Below are 25,860 nucleotides of genomic sequence, written 5' to 3' on the forward strand. Positions count from 1 at the left end.
GTAACCGCCATGACATGCTTGCAGTAGCCTTTCTCTTATGCATCCAAAGGTCTAAAGGTTACATCTGCCCACCGCTGCCTTTATCGAATTTTGTGTAGCCTTTATTTTAGCTTCATGGATGACTGCAGTTATTTTGAGGTGTTAAATATAATTCACATCTGTTAATTGCGTTTTTTGTTTAATATGACTCTGTGTCCCATGGCAACAGTAAACTGCATTGACGTCAACTGATATAAACAGACTACAGTGTTACCTTATAATTTACACAAATGAATCGAAAAACGTTTTTGTAATTATGGATCAACATCTGGTGAGGTGTTTGTGAAACCTACGTAATTCTATTTAAGTGTTGTTGTGCTAATTATTTGCATTATATTTTCTACATCATGGCCATATATCTCCACTTGGTTGTTTTGAAACAACCTCGATAGAGAGTTAGTGAACTCTGTCTTTTTGGTTAGGAGACAGCTTATAGCAGTTTTATACATTATACAAGATTTATTTCCTGGGCATCGATCTGATGTAATCACCAGGATTTGGAGGTTTTGTGCTGTTTAAGGAGAGCACAGTCCAGAACTTTAATATGAAGATAAAATGAAAAACAAGTCGGATGCTTCCATGGTATAATTAGTTTAAAAAGCAAATTAAAAGACTTTTTTTGACAACACAAGTTTGTTTGAAGTATGGCGAGGCATCAGTATACTCTGGGGTTTGTCTTTTATATTTATGAACTGCTGATTACAGGAGGGTTTGGTTTTTTAGATGATAGCCAACTTTTCATTTCTTTAAAAAAGTCCTGCTTCAGGCTACATTTTCAAGAAAATCCCAGTTTGTACTTTCAAATAACCATCTAACTTGGGAAGATACAAAGTAGCCACAGAGAGGTAACAGGAAATATTCCCTCACCTAGGCTGTTTGAGGGTTCCAAAGTTTTGATGTGCCATTAAAATGTATAGCACATTATTTTAGTAATTATCCTTTGATTTTACAGTACATGCACAAGAAGCTGCACCATGTTAAAAATGTCCAGAAAAGTTTTACATTATGTAACACTGCCTTAAATATGTGGTTTAATGTACTATCAAATCAATAAATAAAGCCATCTCTGGTGTTTTAAAACACATGCATATATATCTTTGGTATGGATTTTAAAAGGACTGTTTTAATGAAAGTTACTTAAACGTGTAATTGCACTCTCTATCCTGAATCTTGTCACAGGCCAGACAAAACACTGGGACACACATAAACATGCTTCACACCATGTAGGCAAACATACACATGCAGTATGTAAGCTGCAAGAGTTCACAGCTCCAATCTGCTCAGAGCTGATACTGTGAAACAGTGAACCTCAATCACACTGACTGAAATTAACACTACTATTTATAGAGCGAGAGAGACAGAGAAAAGGGGCTGAGTGTGTAAGAGGATCATACATTTTGAGGTGGATAGATCTCTACAGATACAGAGAGAGATAGAAGAGGCAGGGGTTAATGTAAAAGTAGATCATCACTCTCTGCTTTTATTGTTCACTTCATTTCTGAGTGGGTGCCACAAGTCAATTGGTACCATTACATACCATTATGCAGGAGACAGAGAAAAGGATTGCTTTAGTCAGTATGGCTGACCTTTTTTTATGGCTGTATAAAGGGCATTTCACAAAATACTTCAGGAGAGAATGTATGTTCCATTGTTAGAGAAAGAGGGGTAAACCAAACCGGAATGTTATTTTGGGGCTTCTGCATTAATGTATGGCTAATTAATGCCATGACCTCTTAACAGACATGTCCCCATTGAGACAAAACATTTACCACAACTTAACATTAGAAGAAGGGAAACATGAAAGCCAGAAACAACACCATGTGACAGATGGATATAATTTATTCATTGGTTTCATCAATTTACATCCAGATTTAAAGATGAACAAAACAAACACACAGGGAAGTGAGTGAGTCAAATTAAATGACATTTACATTATACACATTTATAAACAAGCACAAGCACACATCGTTGTGTAAAAGTCCTGTATTTGTTGTAGATGATGGTTTGTGTCTGAGAATTGGCAAAGGCTTGTTTATCCATCTATCCAAGCCTTCCACAATATTATGTCTGTTTGTGAGTAGGTGATCTCAGTGCTTTTGTAGATCAATTAGACTTTGACCAGATCTTTCCGCTCCCGCGAAGCCTGAAACATACAAAAAGTTTTTTTATTTGATATTTTAAATAACAAAATTATATTCTTGGTAATGTATTTTTCTGATCATTAGGAATTCTGGTTCCTTAATTATTAAATGAATGATTCTTTTAGTAATACTTTAAGGTAAGATATGCAATTCTGACTGCATTTACTGCTCTCAGCAGTCTGTTGCCAAATTATACCATATACACATTTGGTAAATTCATTCATTTAATATATTTGCATTTATTTTTATGAAATGCCACTAAATACAACACAACTTATAATTTGTATTTTTAACAATACTTACCTACTGATCATATTCTAATATAAACTGTAATTATTATTGGACAAAAAGCAGTAGCTTCATACACAGGCTAGGCATAGCCCTGAAATGTAAATGATTAATCTCCACTGACATGTCTTTATAGCCTTGGACATGAATTCATCTGTGTCAGATCAGTCCTAAATTAATTATACCTCTTCATAACTGACACTATTCAGTGACAAAGGAAAAGCAGTGGCAATCAAACTCCCCTTCTCTCCAGAGCACATGAGGTTTCCAAACCAGGACAGAGACAATTTTAAACTCATCAGGACTTAATTAGGACTATAAGCCTGTGGGTGATTTCACATAAATCACACTTAACTAAAGCTGGGAACCAGTACATAAAACTTTTAAGATTGAAAAACAGTGAAGAAAAGAGAATGCACACACATTCATAAATCATATGCTGCACCTACACACTTAATGCCATTAGTGAATACAGACTCCCTGCACTGTGCTTCAGTTTGAAGTAATGTGTGGTTTGTTTGTAGTATGGTCAGTAATAGCTATGTAAATGTAAGTGGGGCTTCCTTAATTTGCACCTGCTGATTTATGAAGTGTTATGATTATGATATGTTATAGAGCTATTTAAAGTGTATACAGTAGAGTTAAAAGCAACTATGACAAATTGGAGGGAACTGAAATGAACCACTGTAATCGGAGGAATCCCAATCAAAACTAGGACTGGGGATATATGGAATATGCACAATATACTGATTACCCAAAATAATATGACCACTCACAGGTGAAGTGAATAACGTTGATCATCTCCTAACAAGGGCATATGTCAAGGTCTGTGTAGATTAGATGGTAAACAGACAATCAGTTCTTGTGGTCAACGTGTTGGATGCAGGAGAAATGGGCAGGAGTATAGACCTGAGCGACTTTGACAAGGGCAAAATTGTTATGGCCATATGACTGGGTCAGAGCATCCCTGAAATTGCATGGCTTGTGGGGTTCTCCTGGTCAGCAGTGGTGAGTACCTACCAACAGTGGTCCGAATAGGAACAAACCACAAACCGACGACTGGGTGTTGGGCACCCAAGGCTCATCGATGCGCGAGGCCAACAAATGCGATTCCATCTGTTCTGAACCGACAGAAGATTTACTGTTAAGTCACAGAAGATTTTAATGATAAAGATTTTAATTGTTTCGGGTGGAATGTGTTACAACACACAGTGCAATGCATCCTGTTGTCCACCATCAAAAGCATCTAGATTAGGCACGCAAGTGTCAGAACTGGATCTTGGAGCAATGGAAGGCGGTCACCTGGTCCGAGGAGTCCCATTTTCTTTTACATCACGTGGACAGCCATGTACATGCGGTGCCATATATATGGGGAAGTAATGGCACCAGGATGCACTGTGAGACAACGACAAGCTGGTGGAGGAAGTGTGACACTCAATGTTCTGCTGGGAAACCCTGGGTCTGGCCATACATGTTGACATCAATTTGACATGTGCCACCTACCTAAACATTGTTGCCGAGCAGGTACACCCCTTCATGGCAATGGTATACCCTGATGGCAGTGGCCTCTTTTAGCAGGATAATGCGCCCTGAAACACTGCACACATTGTTCGGGAATGAGCAATATGAAGAAGAGTTCAAGGTGTTGCCCTGGCCTCAAAATTCCCAGATATCAATCCGATTGAGCATCTGTGTGATGTGCTAGACCAACCAGTCCGATCCATGGCGGCTCCACCTCGCAAGTTGCAAGACTTGAAAGATCTGCTGATAATGTCTTGGTTCCAGATACCACAGGACATCTTCAGGGGTCTTGAAGAGTCCATGCCTCAGCAGGTCGGCACCGTTTTGGCAGCATGCAGAGGACCAACAGCATTAAGCCGGTGATTATGATGCTTTGGCTCAGTGTATATACACAATGATTTTGCAGTCAAAATAAAATTGAGCACCTAAAGTGCTTTTATATGGCTATTATGTTTTCTAAAAAGTGTGCCATTAGAACAATTTTGGCATCTGTCATTTTAATACCTTTTTAAACCTCAACCAAACACAGTGTTAAGAGTTGGTTATTTCAATTCATTTCTGTGAATAAATTCAAACTGTCCATTTCAATGAATCAACTGAACTGATTCAGCAATTTAAATGTAATATTTTTCATATTTAAATTGTTCTATGAATGGACATAAATATTGCTCTCTTTATCAATATGTATTGTTATATTGGGGGCATTTAAATAAAACAAATATAATTCTTCCTTATGATTACATTTAGTCAAACAGCTCTAAAATATTTAAATAAAATAATTTAAGCAATGTAACCATCCCTAATTTGTTTTGAACTCCAAAACCCTAAAACACAGTTCACTTACCCTTTGACCTTTGAACTCTTTTTTCCTGGTTGCCGTGGTTCCTGAGAGGAGGCAGGGTCTCTTGGCTCAGCTGGCTGGTCTGCATCTTGGTTGGATGCTGCCCCAGCTGGGGCAGGGCCAGATGATGGGGAAGCTGAGCTTGCCTTAAGGGTTTTCTGTAAATTTGATACCTAACAAAAATATATGATAAAACGGTTGTGTTGGATGGGCCACTCAAACAAAGAGATACATTTTTGACAGCGCCACAGAACCAGTGTTTTTTGGTGAAAACAACCTATGAATGGTTTACTTGTTTCTGCATAATAAGCTGGGATTGAAGAAAGTGTTTTAACATCAGCTTTAAGTTTAATACAATGTCTAGTTTAACTCTTCAAACTGTTTAAATTAACCCAAAAAAATGGCCTTCACATTTAATAGGTCTATGAGAATTTACACACACCTCTGTCTCCACTTGAACTTTGACCTTGAGCTGGCTCTCTCTGTACTGATTGGCTCTTGACACCTGCTCCTCAATGCCACAGAGAACTGCTTCACAGCCAGCACACCTGAGAGAGACAGAATATTTAACATTAAGGGTAAGGCAGTTCATTTATTACATCACTTAAAGAATCCATTTCTGAAATGCATCCACCACCCAGCACACTGACACAACACAAATGTACACTTACCACTCCTGCAGTGTGTTGGCAATGTTGGGTAATTCGTTGGGGCCCAGGTCTCGACCTATGCTGCAGTCAACCTCTACCTGCTGGTTCCTCTGGTCCAGTTTGCCATGGATAATGTCACAGTAAACAGCCTCGATCAGCAGGTCTTCTAGCTCACGTACATTCTTCATCTCTAACTGCTGAAGCAACAATGAGTACGGCAGACACTACCAAGAGAGAGAACAGCAGAAAGGGAACTATTTTTTTTGTTTATCTCTGATGAAATAGTACGCTCTGGGGGAAATTAAACATTATAATTCATCCTAGTAATATTATAAAAGCTTCATAAGAGAATATTGGATTCATCAGTCTTGCAAATCAATAACACTAATAGCAATAATGCTAACACCTGTGTGTTGATCATAAAACAGTAATAAAACCAATTAAAAGCATTCTTAAAGGGATAGTTCACTGAAAAATAACAATTATGACATTATTTACTCACTATCATTTATCAAACCATATGACTTCTTTCTTTCATGCAACACAAAATGAGATGCTAAGCAAAATGCTATGCAGATGTTAGGCTGTTTCTCATTGTGCGCTCCTATGTGTTATGTTCCTGTGGACTTGTCCAACATCATCATCCACTGCCCAATTTCAATTCCAGTACTCAAGAATGCAAGTATTGAGAATGCATAAAATGACCTGCATGTGTTCTTGATCAGGCCAAATATCAAGGACGTATAGAATGGTGACTTGTGTGCAAGAACCCATTTGAAGTCCCAGAATTCATAGTGACACTATGGTGGCGGATGAAGGACATTTCTTGTGTTTTTCCTCAAGAGTTTCCCGCTGTAAGCTTGCATTTGTTGGGCATCATTTTAATAAAGTAATAAACACATGGAGTAAACAAGTGTTAACAGACTTTTTCCTTCAAAATGTCACTAGTCCTGCAAAACCTCACTCGTGTGATTATGCCAGTAGTTCTGTCACTGGGAACAAATGTGCTGGGAGGGGAAATTGTGCAACAAAACTTGCAGTAGATGTGTTCAATGTCCTCCTGTTCTCCCAAAATCATTCCTCCAAGTTAGCTTGTCAAGACTGGTCTTAATAAAAATGCAAGTCCATTCCCTGTGTTCTTAGCATTGAGAAAAACCCTTAGTCTTAAGTCACCATTCACTTTTATTGCATGCATGAATGCACAATGAAAACGAATAGTGACTGAAACCAAAATACTGCCTTACATCTCCTTTTGTGTACCACAGAAGAAAGTCATGAGGGTTTAGACCAACATGAGTAAATTACAGATACATTTTTGGGTGAACAATCCCTTTAATAGACCCTGGTTTGAAGATTTATGAATCACTACCTTTAGGTTGGAGGCCAGGCTGATTATTGACAGGTGACGGAGCTTGTTCCTCTGGGCGGGTGTGAGTTCAGGAAGTGAGGCTGCCCTCTCTAAAGGGCAGACATACATTAAATTAACATTCATTAAAACCAACTTTACAAAAACAGCACAGCCAAGAGGAAAGTATGCAGATTACTCTACAGTCCTAGTAAAAAATCTGCAACAAAACATGGGCCAGAGACTCTTTCTTCCACCTCACAAAAGCTAACTTATTTTGTAAAGCAAAGGGCAGTGTATACAGTGTAAAACCTCATTTTGAGTCAGAGTAGAGAATGAACTCACTGCCTCAGGGGGCCAATATCTAGCCAGATCATTTGTTGTCATGGTTACCTTTGTAGTCGCAGTAGGTTCCATACGCAAAAAGATTAAGAAGCTGATACAATGGAGCATGGGGACCCGTCTCCAACTAAAAAGAAGAGCAAAGTAAAGACAGATGGGTGACAGTATTGAAATATTTAGCATTTAGTGGGTTTATTTAACACTATAGTATTTTAAAATTAGATCTTTAGGAATTACTTTATGGTGTATGAGACAACATATGCAGTGGAGGAGGGTATCTATTTCCTTCATCTGTGAAATCTATGTGCAATGTAGGATATGGAAGTGGTGGAAAAGTGTTTTTTTTTTTTTTTTCAGAAAATGTTTATAAAACAAATACATGATGTAGTAAAAATGTCTGGAAAATTAAACAGTCATGGTTTTGTAGCTTTTTTTATATACTGACATTTAAATGCTTATGACTAACTCATGTTAATAATGAGTATTATGGGATGTGATCATGAAATGTAACATTTATAAACTTATGTTTAAAAATTGCTGAGCCGAATCTCCCACTGCTGCGTCTGATTGGGACCTCCCGACCGTGAATAAATAAACAAAGAAAAAGGACAACTGTAGCCTGTCTGAATTATTCCTGTAGCACAAAAGCATTATATGTGAGACCCTGTTTCTACAGACAGTTAGGTGAATGTATCAGTGCTTATGTAGGATATACGAGACCTTAGAGTAAGTGAGTACATCTGGTGAAGACGTGATGCCGTCAACCAATCAGCAGATTCTGAGTTGTGAGATACTGGGAAACTAGGATCCCAGTGAAGTATTCATGTCAGAATTAGAAATTCTACCACTACGGTCACGTGTAGTTTTCTGAATATATGATGACAGCTGCTGACTTGACAATTTGAATTTAATGTATTTATTATATAAATAGCAAATCTTACAACAGTGCATATTAAATGACTTAAAATGCAGGAGACATCCTGAATGACAAAAAACCTTTGAGTTGCAACCTGAATGAAATGCATTTTTAGAAATCCATTGTGAAGCAGATTTCAAACCATGAAACAAATTTAAATGATCAGATCCCTTGTATGGTTTTGCAGTTTAGACTGTATTAAACTACTCTAATTTGAACACGACATGGGGATAAAAAGGGATTTGGGCTGTGTGGATGTGTAAATATTACCACAGACAGCCTGAGCAAAAGAATATTTCACCCAAACAAGAATATTCTGCCATTATTTTCGCACCCTCGTGGACTTTCAAACACATATCACATTCTAACTTCTGTAATACACAAAAGGAGATATTAAGTAGACTGACAACCTCAGTTTCACTTTCATTGTATGGAAAAAAGATTCAAAGAAAGTGAATGGTGACCGAGATTTTCATTCTACCTAACATTTTAATTTGTGTTTTACATAAGGAAGTAAATCACAGGGTTTGGAACAATATGGGGATGAGTAAACAATGAAAGGAATTTCATATCTGGGTGAACTATCCCTATAAACCTGATAAAACGTGTCAAGAACGAAAACAAAATAGCATGTAACACATTAAGCTGTGAACATAAGATAAATCTACATAACGTTAAGGATGACACAGACTATTGTGATTATCCAAGTAATTATGTTTGAACCACAGAAGTCATTAAAACTCATCAAGCTGAACTGAAATGTTCATTTGTCGGCTCACACACTCAATCATACAATCTCACCTCACGGACATTGGGCAGTTCTAGTAGGTCTGAGAAAACATAGAGGCCTGGAGTTTCCAGCAGAGAACCGATGGCCTGAGCCAGAGCTGAACCTGAGAGAGACAGCAGCTGATCTACCTCCATCTGACAACAGGAAAGACAGGGAGAGGCAAAACATTGCGTATGTACAACCACTTAACCATTCCTCAGGCTAAATAAATTGTGCAAGAAGATGGAGAGCCAGGCATGTGAAAGGATAACATGGATATTTCAAGCCAATGTTAGAAGAAAAAAGAAAAACATATTTTGTCAATAAAGAAGACTATGACCAGACTTCAGATCTCATTAAATCTGTACCAGCATCTCTCAATAATTAATGTGCATTCATTGGGCTGTTGATCCAGAGCAATATGCTTTCAACGACACAGTGATGCAGGAATTTAATATGAAGGGTGGCTCGTGTATCAAATATAACTACATCAGCAAGGTGAACTTATGCATGACACACTTTTATGATGATTAAAACAACTCTGCCAAGTCCATAAAAAGTTTAGGCTACTGCTCTTTGACAGACAAGGAAATGTGTATTTAAAGTCACTTAACATATTACACTATTTAGGCGACTTCAACTGATAACTAACACACTACATGATCAATTACAATATTTAAAATAGTAATTTGGTAAGATATTTGTTTATTATACTAAACAAACTTGAGAAGTTTCTGACTATGGTTGGAAACAGCCTTTTCTGCTGTTGTAGTAGAGAGATAACAAAGTTAAGATCTGAAACGACTGACTAGCAATAGATTGACCCGTTTAAATGCTGTCTAAACCCATTCGCTGTTGTTTTATATGAATAAACTGAACTAGGGAGTACAAATGAACTGTAGCGTTCTCGTGTTCATTGCTGCGCACTAGCATATGTCTGTCAACACAGCAGCAGCTAGGCCTTACCTTCATTAAACAATCTTTTTACATGAACATACTGAGTCAAATGCATTGGAGAGCATGCCGAGTGTGTAATATTTACGTAAAACCCCAATTCACATGCCAAAACGTATAGGCGAAGCGACATATTTACCTTTTGAATAAAGACTGAGGTTGTGCCTCAACTGTGGTAACACTGCTACTTCCGTTAGCAAGCGTCCTACGACATGAAAACATGATATCTGATTGGCCGAATGGAGGACAGAGAGGGCGCGACAATGGAGTGCTAGATAAAAGCGGACACACATCGCCTCCGTGTGGTCACGAGAAGTCACATTTAAGAAAATAAACACCACCAGCCAAAAAATATCTGCACATATGCTAAGAATGGTGTGTGCCAAGCATGGAAGACACAGAATTTTTTTATTTTATTTTTTTAAGATTTTGCAATTTAATGAGAACTGAAAAATGAATTTAAGTATTACTACTTGGCTCACAATATCATTTATTCTGGTGAGTGTTTACATTCCGCCACAAGCATTCGTGAACGCAGAACTGCAAAAGCTGGCTGATCTCTCGCAGACATGGAGCAACAACACCCAGACTCTCTTATCATTATTCTGGGAGATTTTAATAAATCTAACCTCACCCATGAACTGTCAAAATACAAACAACACATAACATGCCTCTCCCGAGACAGAAATATACTGGACCACTGCTACACCACTGTAATGGATGCATATAGCTCTGTCCCACGTGTAGCTTTAAGACTCTCTGGTCACTGTCTGGTTCTACTTCTCCCTACCTACAAGCAGAATCTAATATATGCTAAGCCTGTAGTAAGGACTGTAAAGAGATGGACTAATGAAGCAGAGCTGGAACTACAAGCTTGCTTTGGCTGCACTGATTGGAGTATTTTTGAGGTTGCAGCCACAGACCTGGATGAGCTCAGAGGTACTGTGACATCACATCAGTTTCTGTGAGGAAATGTGCATTCCTACAAGACATCAATATTGATAAACTATGGTTTACAGGGAAACTCAGGCAGCTTCATCATGCCAAAGAGGATGCTTACAGAAGTGGGGATACAATCTTGTACAACCAGGCCAGAAACACACTGACTAAGGAGATCAGAGTGGCTAAAAGGAGCAGTTTTCAGCCTACGGTCCTGCATCTGTGTGGATAGGCCTGAAGGATATCACAGATGACAAGACCCCACTCCCTCACTCTGTAAAGAATGAACAACTGACTGATGATTTTTTTCTGCAAGTTTGAAAAGCCCAGTCTCACACCCCTACCCCGCTCTGATCTTCACTTCACACACCCACTTACACCTCCTGGAACCTCAGTTTGCTTACCGAGCAAACAGGTCTGTGGATAATGCTGTCAACATGGGACTGTATAATATATCCTGAAACACCTCCACAGACTTGGGACTTATGCAAGGATCCTATTTGTGGATTTCAGATCAGCCTTCAATACCATCATGAATGATCTTCTCTCAACCAAACTGGCCCAGCTCTCCATACCCACCCCAATCTGTTGGTGGATCGGAGGTTTTCTAACAGATAGGTAGCAGCTAGTGCGACTGGGGAAAATCACATCCGGGACCCTCACTCTTAGCACTAGTGCTCGCCAGGGATGCGTTCTCTCTCCACTGCTCTTCTCCCTGTACACAAATGAATACACTGCAAAGGACACCTCTGTCAAGCTCCTGAAGTTTGCAGATGACAACACTGTCATTCTGTCACTGCTTCATCCTCAACGGTGACAAGTCTGCTTACAGAAGGGAGGCTGAATCGTAACAAATTTGTGAAACTAAGAAAATAAAATAAACAAATGGCAATGTGATCTGATTGGCTGCATCACTATCAATCAACTGCTCTAGAAACATGTAGTTTTTAGGTGACTGAAGCTCTAGCCTCTGTTAAATATTATACTCACATTATTTCGTTGGAACTCTTTGTTAGACATCAGTGTGCCATTTATAAAGTTGTAAGTAGGCTATCACATTTTTTTCTCCCCTACATGCTGCCACTTCTCCTTATTTATACTTTTGTGTTTGTATTTTTCAAAACATATCATTTTTCAGAATCAAAGCCAGCCATGCTTAAAAAGACCACTTTGGCTGGTTTTACATTTATGCATTTGGCAGACGCTTTTATCCAAAGTGACTTACAGTGCACTTATTACAGGGACAATCCCCCCAAAGCAACCTGGAGTTGAGTGCCTTGCTCAAGGACACAATGGTGGTGGCTGTGGGGATTGAACCAGTGATCTCCTGATTAACAGTCATGTGCTTTAGCCCACTACGCCACCACCATTCCAGCTGGACGCCCAGCCTGGTAATGGCTGGTTATATAGGGGTTTTGAATGCATTAATTAGCTGGTCAGGCTGGTCTCAGCTGGTTTAGCCTGTCCAGCTAAAAAGTGTTCAAAACCCCTCTAAAACTCATCTTAAACTGGTACTGCGCGACCAGCTAAATCCAGCCAACCAGTTTAGGCTGCAGAGATGGCTGCAGAAACTGTGCTGTTATTATCAGATGTGTCAAAAACAACATGTAGATGAAGATAGTTTTTGTGTTGAACACATGTTTGGGACCTAATAGTTGGTTTGCACTTTTTATTTTTAAGGATCTAATCTTGGTCCAAAATAAAGTACCATCTATGTTTATTTACAAAAATTCTGATTAGGCTACTCAAACGTGTGCTCTCAAATGATTCTAAATAAACAATTGAATGGTCTTTAAATTATTTGCTTCTATTTCAAAAACATGTCTGGACTCTGGACTGGTTTTATTGCATAAGACTTCAAGGCTTTTTTCTTTTGGGGAAAGGGGATTGTGATAATGGGAGGAAAAATCACTGCACAATGTTTTAACTTCCCCAAAACCTCATATAATACAAAAGACACACACACTGAAGCAAAATTCTTAAATCACATGTCATTGTTTATTAAAAAAACCAGAAACACATATTTTGCACACGTCAACTTCTATTCATATGTTGATGGTGATAGGATCCATCTCACAAATACGTTTGTATCTGAAATCGCAGGGCACATCAAACCACATTTTGGAACGAGAATCCAGCACTGTGCAGTCCTCTCCATGAAACCCTCCGGACTTGTGATTATTTGGCTCTTTATGCCATTCATTCCAGAACCTACAGAGGACAGTGTTAAGTCCCAAAGGAACATGTAGAAAAAAACATTTGTCATAAAATCCCATGTTGGACATAGTAAAATCTGAAATCCAACCATCATTGTGGGGACCAGCCACCATGCAGAAAACAGCTTAGTAAACATACAAAAAGGTTTCCGTGAAGGTTAGATCATCATTAAAATATTATTAACTCACAATAGAAACAACAGAGGTCTAGGGACAGTCCCCACCATGTTAGAAAAACAAACGTGTGTGTATGCTCACGTACGTCCTATTAACATATGTGTTATCCACCCATTTCCACATTCCCTCAGTCTCAGTGTCTGATAAGCCAATCCAGAAATGATAGTCTTGTCCACCACTCTGGCGTGCAACACTCTCAAGGGTGCGCTACAATAAATAAATAAATAAAAAAGTATCAACTCACAATAATACTGGAACAGCACTTAGAATGAACACACATGCCGCAGACATGAATTAACTATTAACAAAGTTGTGCATACAGTACACAAGCAAGCAAGCATACATGTGCATTCACACACACTGTTGCTCATGGCTGTGCAGTATAATCAGATGTCCGCCCATAGATGCACAGCTCTCTTTGCTGTGTTCCCAGTCAAGTTTGACCTCACTAAAGAAATAACTGCTCCCTTCCAAATGCATCCAAGCCTCTGGGCATGGCATACACTGGATAACTGGGATGTTCATAGATGCATGGATGAATTGAAAGGGGAAGAAAAAGAAAGAATACCAGGATAAGTTTGCAGAACTCACACACAATTTCTTTGGATGTCTTGTAATGTAATCACTGTCTGGGGTTATTAGTTCTAGAAGACTGGCCTATGCATCAACATTCCTCAAAGTCCTAAGTCCCTTTGGAAAAATCTTTGTTGTGAAATGGCATTCAGAGATACACAATAGACACTCGTTTTAGATCATTAGAACAAGTGACTCAATTGCAAATAAAACCATGTGCTTCTCACCCTGTTTTGAGCATGTCTGCCCAAGAGTCATGTATTCAGAGCAAAGGCGAGAGAAATGTTCCTGCATGGGAGTAAGTTTGACAGACAGAGAAGCAGCCTCAGATTCCCTAATACTGTGAATTACAGAACTCTATTATCTTGCAGAACAGTAGGAGATGATTTGTGACTGTAACTAATGCAGAGAGAATTTTTTTTTATTTTCATTAATATATTAATCCTAGAGCCTATAAAGACTGATCAGACAACAGCATGTTTTTCTGTCTTAAACATGTCTCATATGTGAGAACCTAGTGTTTGGAATGAGATTAAGTTCAATTAAAAGATGTTTTATTAATACCTGTTGAATAACATGTACACATAGTATGTACTGTACACCTGTCACGAACCCCGCTCCCTCGCTCCACCCCCTCGAGCTTCCACGCTCGTTCTGCCCCCTCGAGCTCCCACGCTCGTTCCGCCCCCTCGAGCTCGCACGCTCTTTTTGCTCGCTCGAGCCCTCACGCCCACTTTGCTCCTACTCGCTCACATGCTCGTAGGCAATCTCACTTCCTCAAGTTTCTCACGCGTTTCCAATCCCCCAGAACATTATGACCACCTGCACTCGCGTCATCTGCACTCCTGCACATTAGTTTCACCTGCACTCGTCTCATCACCTGTCATGGTTTACACCTGCACTCGCCCCTATATATATCACTACCCTTTCGTCTCACGGTTGTTGGTTATTGTATTTAGTTTCCCGTGTCTTTGCCCCCGCTAGTCTCGTCTAGTTTTGATCCCCTCTTGAACTCCTCTTGATTACCCCCTTAGCTTGCCAGCTCCTCGTTCCCCTAGTACCCCTGTCTACTCCCTTTGTTAGTTTACCCGCCTCTCGATCCTGTTTACCCCGGCTTTGACCCTCGCTCCCCTCGACTACTCTCCCGGATTTGCCCCCTTTACTCTCTTTGATTCCCCGCTTTTGACCCTACGCTTCCCTCGACAACTCTTCACTGGATTTGCCCGTTTGTACTTTTGCCTGCTTTTATTGTTAACAATAAAAGCAGTTTTTGACTTACATTGTGACTGTCTCATCTTGTGTGTGTGTGTCCGGGTTACAACACCATGAAACAAGTTTTCTAATAGCCAGAAACAAATTATATAATCTATGCACTAAATACTAAATACTATTAATGCCAACACAAAAGGTTGTTATGTGAAAACATACATGCTGAAATCCCTCAATCTTTCAAAATCACTTGGATTAGATAACTTTTTCTTTATGTTCAAAATGTGCTCAGATTTGGGGATTGTATGTGTCAGAAAGGTAAAATTAAATATTTAAAATGGCAAGCATGATGCACTTGCTTGGTTGATAAAAGGAATGAAATCATCACATACATTGATTACCCCACAGTTTCCTCATCATGATTTGAGGAGGGCCTGCGTGCATACGTAAATGTGTGCGTGTGAAAGTGTGATTACTGACAGAGAATACCAAGTACTATTTGCACAAACAGAGGCCAACAGAGCAATGGACAAGAGAGGCCTGCCCCCTCAAACACTTTGCCCCTTTGTCGACACCTGATGGAACACAAGATCAGATCTGTTTAATACTCTGAGAATGTCCACATGTCACTGAACACCTCTACAGGCACATTCTCATTTTTCTCTCTCCCTGCAAGTTTACATGCTCATCCAAACCCCACAACCCCACACCCAGCCCCCAAATCCAACCACACACACACACACACGCATTACCTCGGTTGCCCTGTAATGTGTTGAGTATTAGTCTGTTTCCACTATGAGAGATATCCTCTGTGAACTCTTGTAGATTGGTATAGTTTTCAGTGTCTTCCATCTTTCAGTAAATAAGTTCAGTAGATCTCTCAAGTACAGTCTTCTTTATCTACCCACAGAGCTACTTAAGTAGTTGTCTGCACAAGCAATGTCTCTATCTCCTAAACATCACAACATTATGAAAAACTGTGCTTGTGAAAGAGCTTCCTAAAAGATATAAGTGGAGTTCCTTTAGAAAGTTTCTCTTGAGCTGAACTTCCCTGTCTGAAGGTTTTCCCCTGAATGTTCTGTTTGTTTTGCTGCTGAGACATTTAGCAACTGCTCCCTTTTACAGTTCCCTCTACAATAACTTTTATCCACGAATTCACTCCCTCCATCTGTGTTTGTGATCTTGCAACAACTCCAGCCTCCTCTTCCCCTTCCAACCCTGTACACATTGCTAAACTTTCCGATAAACAAATAAACTCTAAATCAGGTTGAGAGTTAGAGAGAAACGGAGCACGGACAGGTCCCAAAAACATCCATCTCTGGGCTGGAAGTTTGTAAACTATGGCAGGAAGAAGGAGAGGATGGGGAATGACTCAGTAGATCATTCTATCTGATAATTATAGAGCATTTTGTTCACAAAACTCAAATGCTTTTTAAGTATATTCCTGTAAAATGTGTCATACTGAGCACGTTGTGAAACCCAACAGTAGACAAAACCTTGAAGGATGAAAGATTTACTTAGAATCATGTATGGGCAACCAATACAAGTTATAACAAATTAATTCATTTTCTTTCATTTTATTATTATTATTATTTATTTTCTTCTCTTGGTTCAACTAATGAGGATTTTGAACATCACCCTAACTTGACTTAAGTTTTTTTTTTAGTTGACTTTAGTTGAAATTACAGCAACAACTTGTTATATGATAAAATCCTGTGGCAGGTAAAATATTCCAATGTGTTGTCTGAGCAAGAACAGCAAATGATAACTAGTGTTATTAGTTTTCTGTGGTGAACACTTGGCTGAACACTACACTATGTTAAAGTGGCACATATAAATGTAATCATCTGCTGTGTCAATAGGTATTCTATAATAACAATAGTACAGCATTCTGATGTGCAAACTAATGTGGAATGACACCGATGTAGCCTTTGAATCATTTTTAAAAATATTGTCAATGATAAACGATCCAAGAGTGTCCCACTTTACCTCTATTTGGCTTATTTGTTTTGGCAAAAACTGAACGCTACTCAGAGAGACTGATATGAACAGTGAAATAAAACAAAAATAAACTTTGAGCAAGTCAAAACTATGACACAGCACTGTCATACAATTACGACTTAAAATATTGATCACTGTAGACTTGCTGTAGCACACTGTGTTCACACTTTCTAAATGACAGCAGAAAATAATAGGCAAAATAAAATTATTTTGAGTATTGAAGAGAGGGCTAATTACAGTATATTGGGCTAAATTGCCTAATATAACTTCACTGAATGCTTGATCCTATCTGCACTTCCATATTTCAGCCAACATTCACTTTTATTGTATGGAAAATTAAAACTTGCAATTAAAGTAAATGGTGACTGTCTGAAACAAGCACTACCTAACATCTCCTTCTGTGTTCCTTTGAAGATAAACTGTCATACAGGTTTGAAACCACATCAGGGATGAGTAAATGTGTGAACGATCACTTTAACCTGTAGAAACTGGTCAGCTAGCGCAATTCCCAGTACAGAGTGTCTTTTCCCTCTTGCAGCTGTTCGTTTCTCATAGAAAGGTTATTCTTCATGGCCACAACTGCATTCCTTTCCTCATGCTCCAGATGTTTTCTCAAGAACTGCTGCATCGCCTCAAACAAGCAGAGATCTGGACTGAGAGCAGATGGGACTACTCTTTGGACTGTCAGTGGGAAAATTAACATTTATTTTGTTAATATGTATTATATGAAATACAATATACAAACATATGTACGTTATATGTATTTTGTAGATTCATAATTAGTTTTTCTAAACTATAGGACTTAAGGACTGTCCTTAATAAAAATAAAAAATCTGCCCTTTGGATTTGATTATTAGGCACATCTATTTTTTTTATGTATTTTTTTATTTATTTTTTACCTTTGTAAGGGCATATGTTTTCTAATCATGTTAAAAACTAATGTCAAATACTGTATTTCAATGTAATAATCTTATTAACATAAATTCTCTATCTAAATTCTGAGTACTTAAATGTGCAGTCAGTAATTTTTTACTCATTAAAAAAGTTTTACTTCTAAAGAATTTGAGAATAATTTTGAAACATAAGTATATGTAAATCATCAGCATTCACATGAGATGAAGACTCCAGTCATTTATAGTGACCTTATAAAAGCTGCTTTATTCTATAAGGAGTGGGTCCCCTCATGGGGGCCGCCATGTTAGGATCACATGACCAGTTTAATACTTCTTGCTTAATCTTAATAAACAACATGTTATTTTACACTCATTCATGGATTAAATTAATCATGGCTGACTGTGACTAATGATGTTTTACAATTGGTAAAACTATTGTGTTCGAAGGACGCAGCATCCACACCTCTAGGTGTCAGTGTGATTCCAATACAACATACATAAAAATCTTATGTTTTATGCAATAATATATACAGTAAATCTCAGCATAGAATAGTATATGAAGAAATATATTAGATGACACATATAAAACACAAAACAACTTATTATGGTGGCATTATTTTGCCCCTACATTTAAAATTTCAGGGTAATTATTGTCAATTTTGGTGGCATTTTTGTAAACTGATCATTGTGGTTTTAACTGTGATTTGGTTGGTCTGGGTTGGAACAGAACATTTTTGTCAGAGGGTTCTCAAGGACTGGAGTTAAATTTTACACTAACAATATTTCACTGTAAAATACAGATAGCATCGGGCATAATAATAATAATAAAAAATAATAATTATAAAAATAAGATTTATGATTATTATTTAAGAAATCCTCACTTTTTCACAAGTGCCTAAAACTTTTAAAAGTACTGTGTGTGTGTGTGTGTGTGTGTGTGTGTGTGTATATATATATATATATACACACACTCACCTAAAGGATTATTAGGAACACCTGTTCAATTTCTCATTAATGCAATTATCTAATCAACCAATCACATGGCAGTTGCTTCAATGCATTTAGGGGTGTGGTCCTGGTCAAGACAATCTCCTGAACTCCAAACTGAATGTCAGAATGGGAAAGAAAGGTGATTTAAGCAATTTTGAGCGTGGCATGGCTGTTGGTGCCAGACGGGCCGGTCTGAGTATTTCACAATCTGCTCAGTTACTGGGATTTTCACGCACAACCATTTCTAGAGTTTACAAAGAATGGTGTGAAAAGGAAAAACATCCAGTATGCGGCAGTCCTGTGGGCAAAAATGCCTTGTTGATGCTAGAGGTCAGAGGAGAATGGGCCGACTGATTCAAGCTGATAGAAGAGCAACTTTGCCTGAAATAACCACTCGTTACAACCGAGGTATGCAGCAAAGCATTTGTGAAGCCACAACACGCACAACCTTGAGGCGGATGGGCTACAACAGCAGATGACCCCACCGGTACCACTCATCTCCACTACAAATAGGAAAAAGAGGCTACAATTTGCAAGAGCTCACCAAAATTGGACAGTTGAAGACTGGAAAAATGTTGCCTGGTCTGATGAGTCTCGATTTCTATTGAGACATTCAGATGGTAGAGTCAGAATTTGGCTTAAACAGAATGAGAACATGGATCCATCATGCCTTGTTACCACTGTGCAGGCTGGTGGTGGTGGTGTAATGGTGTGGGGGATGTTTTCTTGGCACACTTTAGGCCCCTTAGTGCCAATTGGGCATCATTTAAATGCCACAGCCTACCTGAGCATTGTTTCTGACCATGTCCATCCCTTTATAGCCACCATGTACCCATCCTCTGATGGCTACTTCCAGCAGGATAATGCACCATGTCACAAAGCTCGAATCATTTCAAATTGGTTTCTTGAACATGACAATGAGTTCACTGTACTAAAATGGCCCCCACAGTCACCAGATCTCAACCCAATAGAGCATCTTTGGGATGTGGTGGAACGGGAGCTTCGTGCCCTGGATGTGCATCCCACAAATCTCCATCAACTGCAAGATGCTATCCTATCAATATGGGCCAACATTTCTAAAGAATGCTTTCAGCACCTTGTTGAATCAATGCCATGTAGAATTAAGGCAGTTCTGAAGGCGAAAGGGGTCAAACACAGTAGTAGTATGGTGTTCCTAATAATCCGTTAGGTGAGTGTATTTATATATATATATATATATATATATATATATATATATATATATATATATATATATATATATAAAATCATTAACTGACATTGGTCTTACAATATCACAATAAAATGATCTACATCAAAAAACACTTTGAGGTATGAAATATAGTGACTGTAAAAATGTATGTAACTCTGAAGTAATGCTGTGACTTTTGTATTGGTCTCATTGTTTTCAAGATTCCCCAGTCTTCTTTATTTCAGCCCTCTTTTTTAAGTCTCACTGCATCCTTGAGAACTTCCTTTAACATAAAAACACTCCAGTAAAAGACTTCAGTCATTAATTGCTGTTGAGCTGAGTGAGTTTAAATCTTGTCATATGTTTTGAAGAACAGCTTATTGCAACAGATACACTTGTTTTTGCCTTTAATTTTTTCCAAAAACTATACAGTTTTAATTGACCTACAGGATTTACAATTCAATGCTTATTACAAAGTATGAAGGACAATGAGAGATCCTTGGTAGAAAAGTAACATTTATTGTATGCAATATGTCTCACCTTTCACCTTTCACATAGGCTCAATCAAACATATTAATTAACACCAGCACGTCACAAACACTTAATAGTCTTCTTCTAAGGTGTCTGACACTAATCTGGAAGTTGTCAATGATTGAGAGACATACAGTTATTTCAGCTTGAGTGAGTCCTTGATCAAAGTTATGACGTATTCAGTCATCCATTATGCAACAGTGCGTTTAGCTGTTGCCTCCTAATAGCCTTATTGAAAACAACTTTTTGTTATGTTGAGATCACGAAAACAAATATATATATACAACATATATATTTTTTTTCAATTACATTTTTTAATAATAATAAAAAAATAATTTAAAAATAAGAAAAACATAATGACTTAATATATTTATAATATTTAGTAGAACAGTAATGAAGGACAAATCTCAGATTCACAATGCTTAAATACGCAATGATAATCAAACATTATATATGTCTTGCATACTTTATATACTATAAACTTTATCAACAGATATTTACATAAATAAATTCAACGTATAATTCCAAACATTATACTGATTTCTATACGAAATAATTAAACTAATCTCATTTAAAGATAAACCTGTTTATCTCCACACCACACTGTGTGAATAAGAGACATATTGTCTGCATTGCAAAATACAACCAGGCATCTCTCACAGTCTACATAAACTCCAACTCTGCTGGGTATAACCTGGTTGACAAGTATGTTTTTTTGACTGCCCCTTACAGCATACAGTCTGTTATCTTTAACTAAAAGAGATATTTTTTCAAAGCCTTTTGAAAAAAGTCTCTGCCAACGAGAAACATTTTTCTCCTTTGGATAACATTGAACTGTAAGTCCATGTTCCCACCCTGGTTCAACTCCTATATCAACTTCCCAGAACACCTGACCAGTATGTATGTCCTCCACGTAATTGTCCTTATAACCATTCTGAAACTTCTGGAATTTGGCAAAGTACTTTTCACATCCAGACTGCATATTGTTCTCTTTTGTGATAGCCAGTTTCATGTCTTTTCCTATTGTATATGTACCCTCTAAATCTAAAGAAAATAATTAATTAGGAACAAACATAATTCACATTCATGAAACTTAAAAAAATACAATAAATACAAGAATGTTTCCAAAAAACTTCAGTAAGTTCACTTCAGTAAGGTTGTTATGAAAAATAGTGAAGAATTCAGATCTGAATACCTTTTTCCATGCTGTAAACTGGTGACATAGTGTCTACCAACATGTATTTACAGAAACTTAGTAGCATATTAATTACCAGTTTGTAGAGAGTATTAACCCTTGTGCACTGTTCGTTTCTGAGTCACACTTGTGATGTTCGTGGGTCAAATTAGATCTGATTAAGCTCTAAATTACTAAATTACACCATTCATTTTCATATAAAATAAGCACATTTTATGTTATCTTCACTTCAATAAAAAAAAACTTAATTTCAGTAAATTGAAAGTGTCAAAACATCACAATTTTTCATGCATTGGGGGTCTCTGGTGACATCTGTCGGAATAAAAAATAATAGATACATGAAATATCTGTTGCCAATAGCTGGCTTCAGTACTCCATCCATTGGCTGATCTCTACAGGATCATGTTCTAAAAATATATATTTATAGATATTATCACAAGTTAAGCATTGTGTATGTATTTAGACATTGTAAAAAACTATTATTTGTTAAATTGTAGCATTTAATTCTAAACCACTTGTGTTGAAGTGTCAGACTTTGCAATGATGCTCAAATATGCTGTCAAACATGACAGTGCTCCACAGTCAAATCTGATCTGAAAAGGCAGAGTTATTATTTTGTTCCCTGTCATTTATTTCAAACATCAAACATAACATTTCTTGCATAAACCCTGTCACACTGGGGTCAGACTCAGACCTCGACCTGTGTGGTATGTTTGGTATATAAACAGGTTTGTCACACATTAAAAAAAACAAAAAAACTCTTAAATATGTCAGAGGATGCTGATCTTTAAATTTAGTCATGTGCACATTTGTGTGTGATGTCAGGGTTAGGTTTAAGGGTAGAGTATGGAAATAGAAAATATTGTTAGCCTGATGATGGTGTGTGTGTGTGTGTGTGTGTGTGTGTGTGTGTGTGTGTGTGTGTGTGTGTGTGTGTGTGTGTGTGTGTGTGTGTGCGTGCATGCGATTTGTAAATTGTTGATGTTTTATAATCTCACCCCTTCATTTATTTGTGGTTGTGTTCTGCATTGTGTTTGATTTATTGATTGTTATTTGACAAAATCAAAAACTCTGTATTTTAGTATTTCCCATTAATTTCACTGGAACCAGAACATCACAAGAGTTTTTGTTTTTTTTAATGACCCCTTAGACTTCAAAGACTCGAATCAAGTCAAGATATTTATTTGTGTTCAGATAGCTATTGGAGGAAAAGTCACCAAGTATTTTCCCACTCAAATAAAGGATACCTTTTTTATTTATTAAAAATATCCATACGTGTCCAAGAAGACCCGAATTGCGCACAAGGGTTAATGCATTTATTTCCCCCTCAAACATTACGATGAGAAAAAGTGCTACTTGCTTTAATGATCATTAAGAGTCAACTCACCACATTTAATGTGGCCTAGCATGTCTCTCCAAACAAGTAGTGGCAGATCAGTTTCATAAGGGCCAAGGGTGAAGTGGTCAGAAATCACTTGAACACGGTTAAGTCTTGACCTAAATCTTTGAAAATCATTCATATTGTTCACCTCATCCATGTTGCATAAGACAGATATATAAAGCCATATATAAAGCCACCACCACTGGTCATGGTATGAATCAATACTTCATTGTGACGCATGCTTGGTTGGGCAATCAATGACTTGACTTGATTACTAATTTTATGGGTCCCACATTATATCAGGTGTCTTTAAAGGAATATCTCACCCAAAAATGAAAATTTGCTGATAATTTACTGATTTTCTTTCTTCATCAAAACATAATTTAAGATATTTAGGATGTCATTTCAGGCCTCCTCCTTTAAACAATGCAAGTGAATGTACTCCATTTTTTTGACAGTCCAAAATACATATTTAGGGTGCATCAAAATAATCTTCTGAACCCAAACGAAACAAAACAATTCTTATATACTTTTTAGCTACAAATGTTCACTTCCGTACATCTCTGTGACGCACGCTCATGAGAGGGATGACGTAGGCTCGATGGAAAGGTCACGCGTGGAGGAGGCGGCAGGAAGCGTGTCATTGTTTACAACAGCAACTTGCACAGAGCATAAACCAAGCGCCGTTAACAAATCAAAACAGTCCAAAATTATTTCAAAACAATATAAAATAAAATAAAAAAATAATTTCCAAATAATCATAAAAAAAACAATGTAAACAACTACATATGTAGTTAACCCTACCCCCTAAACCTAACCCTAACCCAACCCTAACCCTAACCTCAACCCTACCCCTACCCCGAAACCTGTACCAAAACCTCATTAGCAGTGCATGTGAATATTGTGAGAATTTTGCAGAACAACTTGTAGTTGCACAATAAATACATTGTATTGTATGTATAATAATGTTAGTACATAGCATTTAAAGACACCTAATATAAAATGTGACCTATTTATGAGTAAGGATCAGTTGGGATGTGAATTTACAAGTCACAGTATTATGGAGGCATGAATATTAAGCCTTGATTCTCAAATTGTTGAATTTCACAGCTTACTTAGTTTGTAAGGCAGAGTCATTCTCACTGTCTTTGAGTACCATTTCGTCAATCAGAGGCAAACCTTCTTCACTCCACCACTGAATACAATAGAAACAGATTTGATATGTTCATTCTCTGATGTAGATTTGATGATGAAATCTAAAATACAATGACTGAATTTGATAACTCAAATAAATACTACAGCATGTTTTGAAGAGAACAGAATCAAATTACCTTTAAAAATGTCTCAGGCTGGCATATCTTTAGTCTTGTCTCCAAAATGGATACCTGGTTGTTCCCCCTTTTTTGCAACTCTGTCAACGATGACACATTTTGCTGCATTTGTTTTTCAGCACTGCTTGCTGCGCTCTGGAGCTCTCTCATCAATATATCCTCCTTTTCTTTCAAGAAGTCATGCATTTTCTTAAATTGAGCATGCATCTTTTCCTCAAGACACTTGGCTCTTTCCTGTGGATTCAATTTCACACTGAATGCATTGTATTAATACTAGGGGATAAGTGACAGACAAAGACTCTTTTTTTCCCTCTTCCAGGACAAAGAGGAGTGGCACAGACCTATGAATATCAGAAACACACACACACACACACACACACACACACACATATATATATATATATCCTTTATATAAAACTTTTTATAGCCATACCTCTGATTTTGTGATTTCAAGCATCTGACTCAAGAGTATGTCACCCATTTGTTTAATTTCATCTGAAATAAAGGTCATTGCTCCTTCCACCACATTCTAAATGAGAAAACAGCCAAAACACAACAAATTCAGTAACAAACTGTTTTCCAAAAACACGTCAATATATTTGGTTTATTCATACTGTATAGATGGGTACAACCTCACAGGTCTTCATTGCCTCCTTTACAGGCTTGAAACAGTGTCCGCGATGTTTCTCTCCATCTTTGCAGATAAGGCAAACCAATTTCTGATCATCCACACAGAAAAGTTTGAGTTGCTCTTCATGTTCAGAGCAGAGCATTTCAAGTGCATTGCTGGCAGTCTTTCGTTGATCTCTCATAACGTCTTTTGTCTGATGCTGTTGCTGTTGCTGTACAGCTGCCACAAGATTTTTCAGTGCTCTGTTGCCTTTAGCGTCCTCTTTGGTAAAGTCTTGTCTACATTCCGGGCATTTGTTAGCACCTGCACTTGATTCCAAATAGCTTTTAATACACTGTCTGCAGAAAGTATGTTCACATGGCAAACTTACTGGATCACTGAAGTCACTCATACACACTGGACACATTAGGTGGAGAGACAGTGAAGCCATGATGTTGCTCTTTTTAGAGTCTTCTGATGCTCCAAGCAATGCACAAGGTGTTTATTCCAAGCTAAATCTTTGCACTTGTTAAAGAGTTTCACCTGTTTTAGTGAGAACACTGAAGTGTTTGTTCAGTACTTTATGCAGTAAGGTTACACCCTCTCCTTGTTATGTAACAGTGAAGCTTTACATTCTGCTTAACACAAGAACATTTTAGCATATTCAAATGTATTTTGCATTACTCAGAAGTTTTAAAATGTATGATGTCATATCCCCACAGGCCATATTTTCAGGCCTTCCTATTGGGGTGTTTTCATGGTAAATGTTTTAGAACCTGTAATGTGTGTTTACCACATCACTACTATTTTTCCATCAGT

General features: G+C 37.7%; 2 protein-coding genes and 1 pseudogene across 2 annotated transcripts; all 3 read right to left on the reverse strand.

Annotated features, from left to right (window-relative positions):
* Positions 1-1,860: 1,860 nt before the first annotated feature.
* Positions 1,861-10,114, reverse strand: LOC127658465 (COP9 signalosome complex subunit 7a-like; annotated as a pseudogene).
* A 2,622-nt stretch (positions 10,115-12,736) lies between these two features.
* LOC127657642 (C-type lectin domain family 4 member D-like) lies at positions 12,737-17,549 on the reverse strand. Its single transcript, XM_052146508.1, has 4 exons — positions 17,437-17,549; positions 15,673-15,682; positions 13,224-13,345; positions 12,737-12,956 (listed from the first exon to the last, which is right to left on the reverse strand). The coding sequence occupies exons 1-4, from the start codon at positions 17,547-17,549 to the stop codon at positions 12,791-12,793; spliced, it is 411 nt and encodes a 136-aa protein (XP_052002468.1). The 3' UTR covers positions 12,737-12,790.
* A 2,947-nt stretch (positions 17,550-20,496) lies between these two features.
* Positions 20,497-25,587, reverse strand: LOC127658162 (zinc-binding protein A33). Its single transcript, XM_052147292.1, has 6 exons — positions 25,064-25,587; positions 24,865-24,960; positions 24,432-24,665; positions 24,216-24,295; positions 23,107-23,222; positions 20,497-21,568 (listed from the first exon to the last, which is right to left on the reverse strand). Exons 1-6 carry the CDS (start codon positions 25,490-25,492, stop codon positions 21,096-21,098), a joined length of 1,428 nt encoding a protein of 475 aa, XP_052003252.1. The 5' UTR covers positions 25,493-25,587; the 3' UTR covers positions 20,497-21,095.
* Between the last annotated feature and the right edge of the window lie 273 nt (positions 25,588-25,860).

The sequence above is a fragment of the Xyrauchen texanus genome, chromosome 17, assembly GCF_025860055.1.
Source record: "Xyrauchen texanus isolate HMW12.3.18 chromosome 17, RBS_HiC_50CHRs, whole genome shotgun sequence".
NCBI classification, from domain to species: domain Eukaryota; kingdom Metazoa; phylum Chordata; class Actinopteri; order Cypriniformes; family Catostomidae; genus Xyrauchen; species Xyrauchen texanus.

What these genes read in the sequence shown, in the direction of transcription:
- LOC127657642 (XM_052146508.1), bottom strand. Translation starts at nt 17,549, where the DNA reads ATGCAGCAGTTCTTGAGAAAACATCTGGAGCATGAGGAAAGGAATGCA. An exon ending in AACACATATGTTAATAGGAC is followed by an intron (nt 12,957 to 13,223) that starts GTACGTGAGCAT and finishes TGTCCTCTGTAG; the next exon opens with GTTCTGGAATGAATGGCATA.
- LOC127658162 (XM_052147292.1), bottom strand. Translation starts at nt 25,492, where the DNA reads ATGGCTTCACTGTCTCTCCACCTAATGTGTCCAGTGTGTATGAGTGAC. An exon ending in AGGCAATGAAGACCTGTGAG is followed by an intron (nt 24,961 to 25,063) that starts GTTGTACCCATC and finishes TTTCTCATTTAG; the next exon opens with AATGTGGTGGAAGGAGCAAT. An exon ending in GCTAGGCCACATTAAATGTG is followed by an intron (nt 21,569 to 23,106) that starts GTGAGTTGACTC and finishes TATTTTCTTTAG; the next exon opens with ATTTAGAGGGTACATATACA.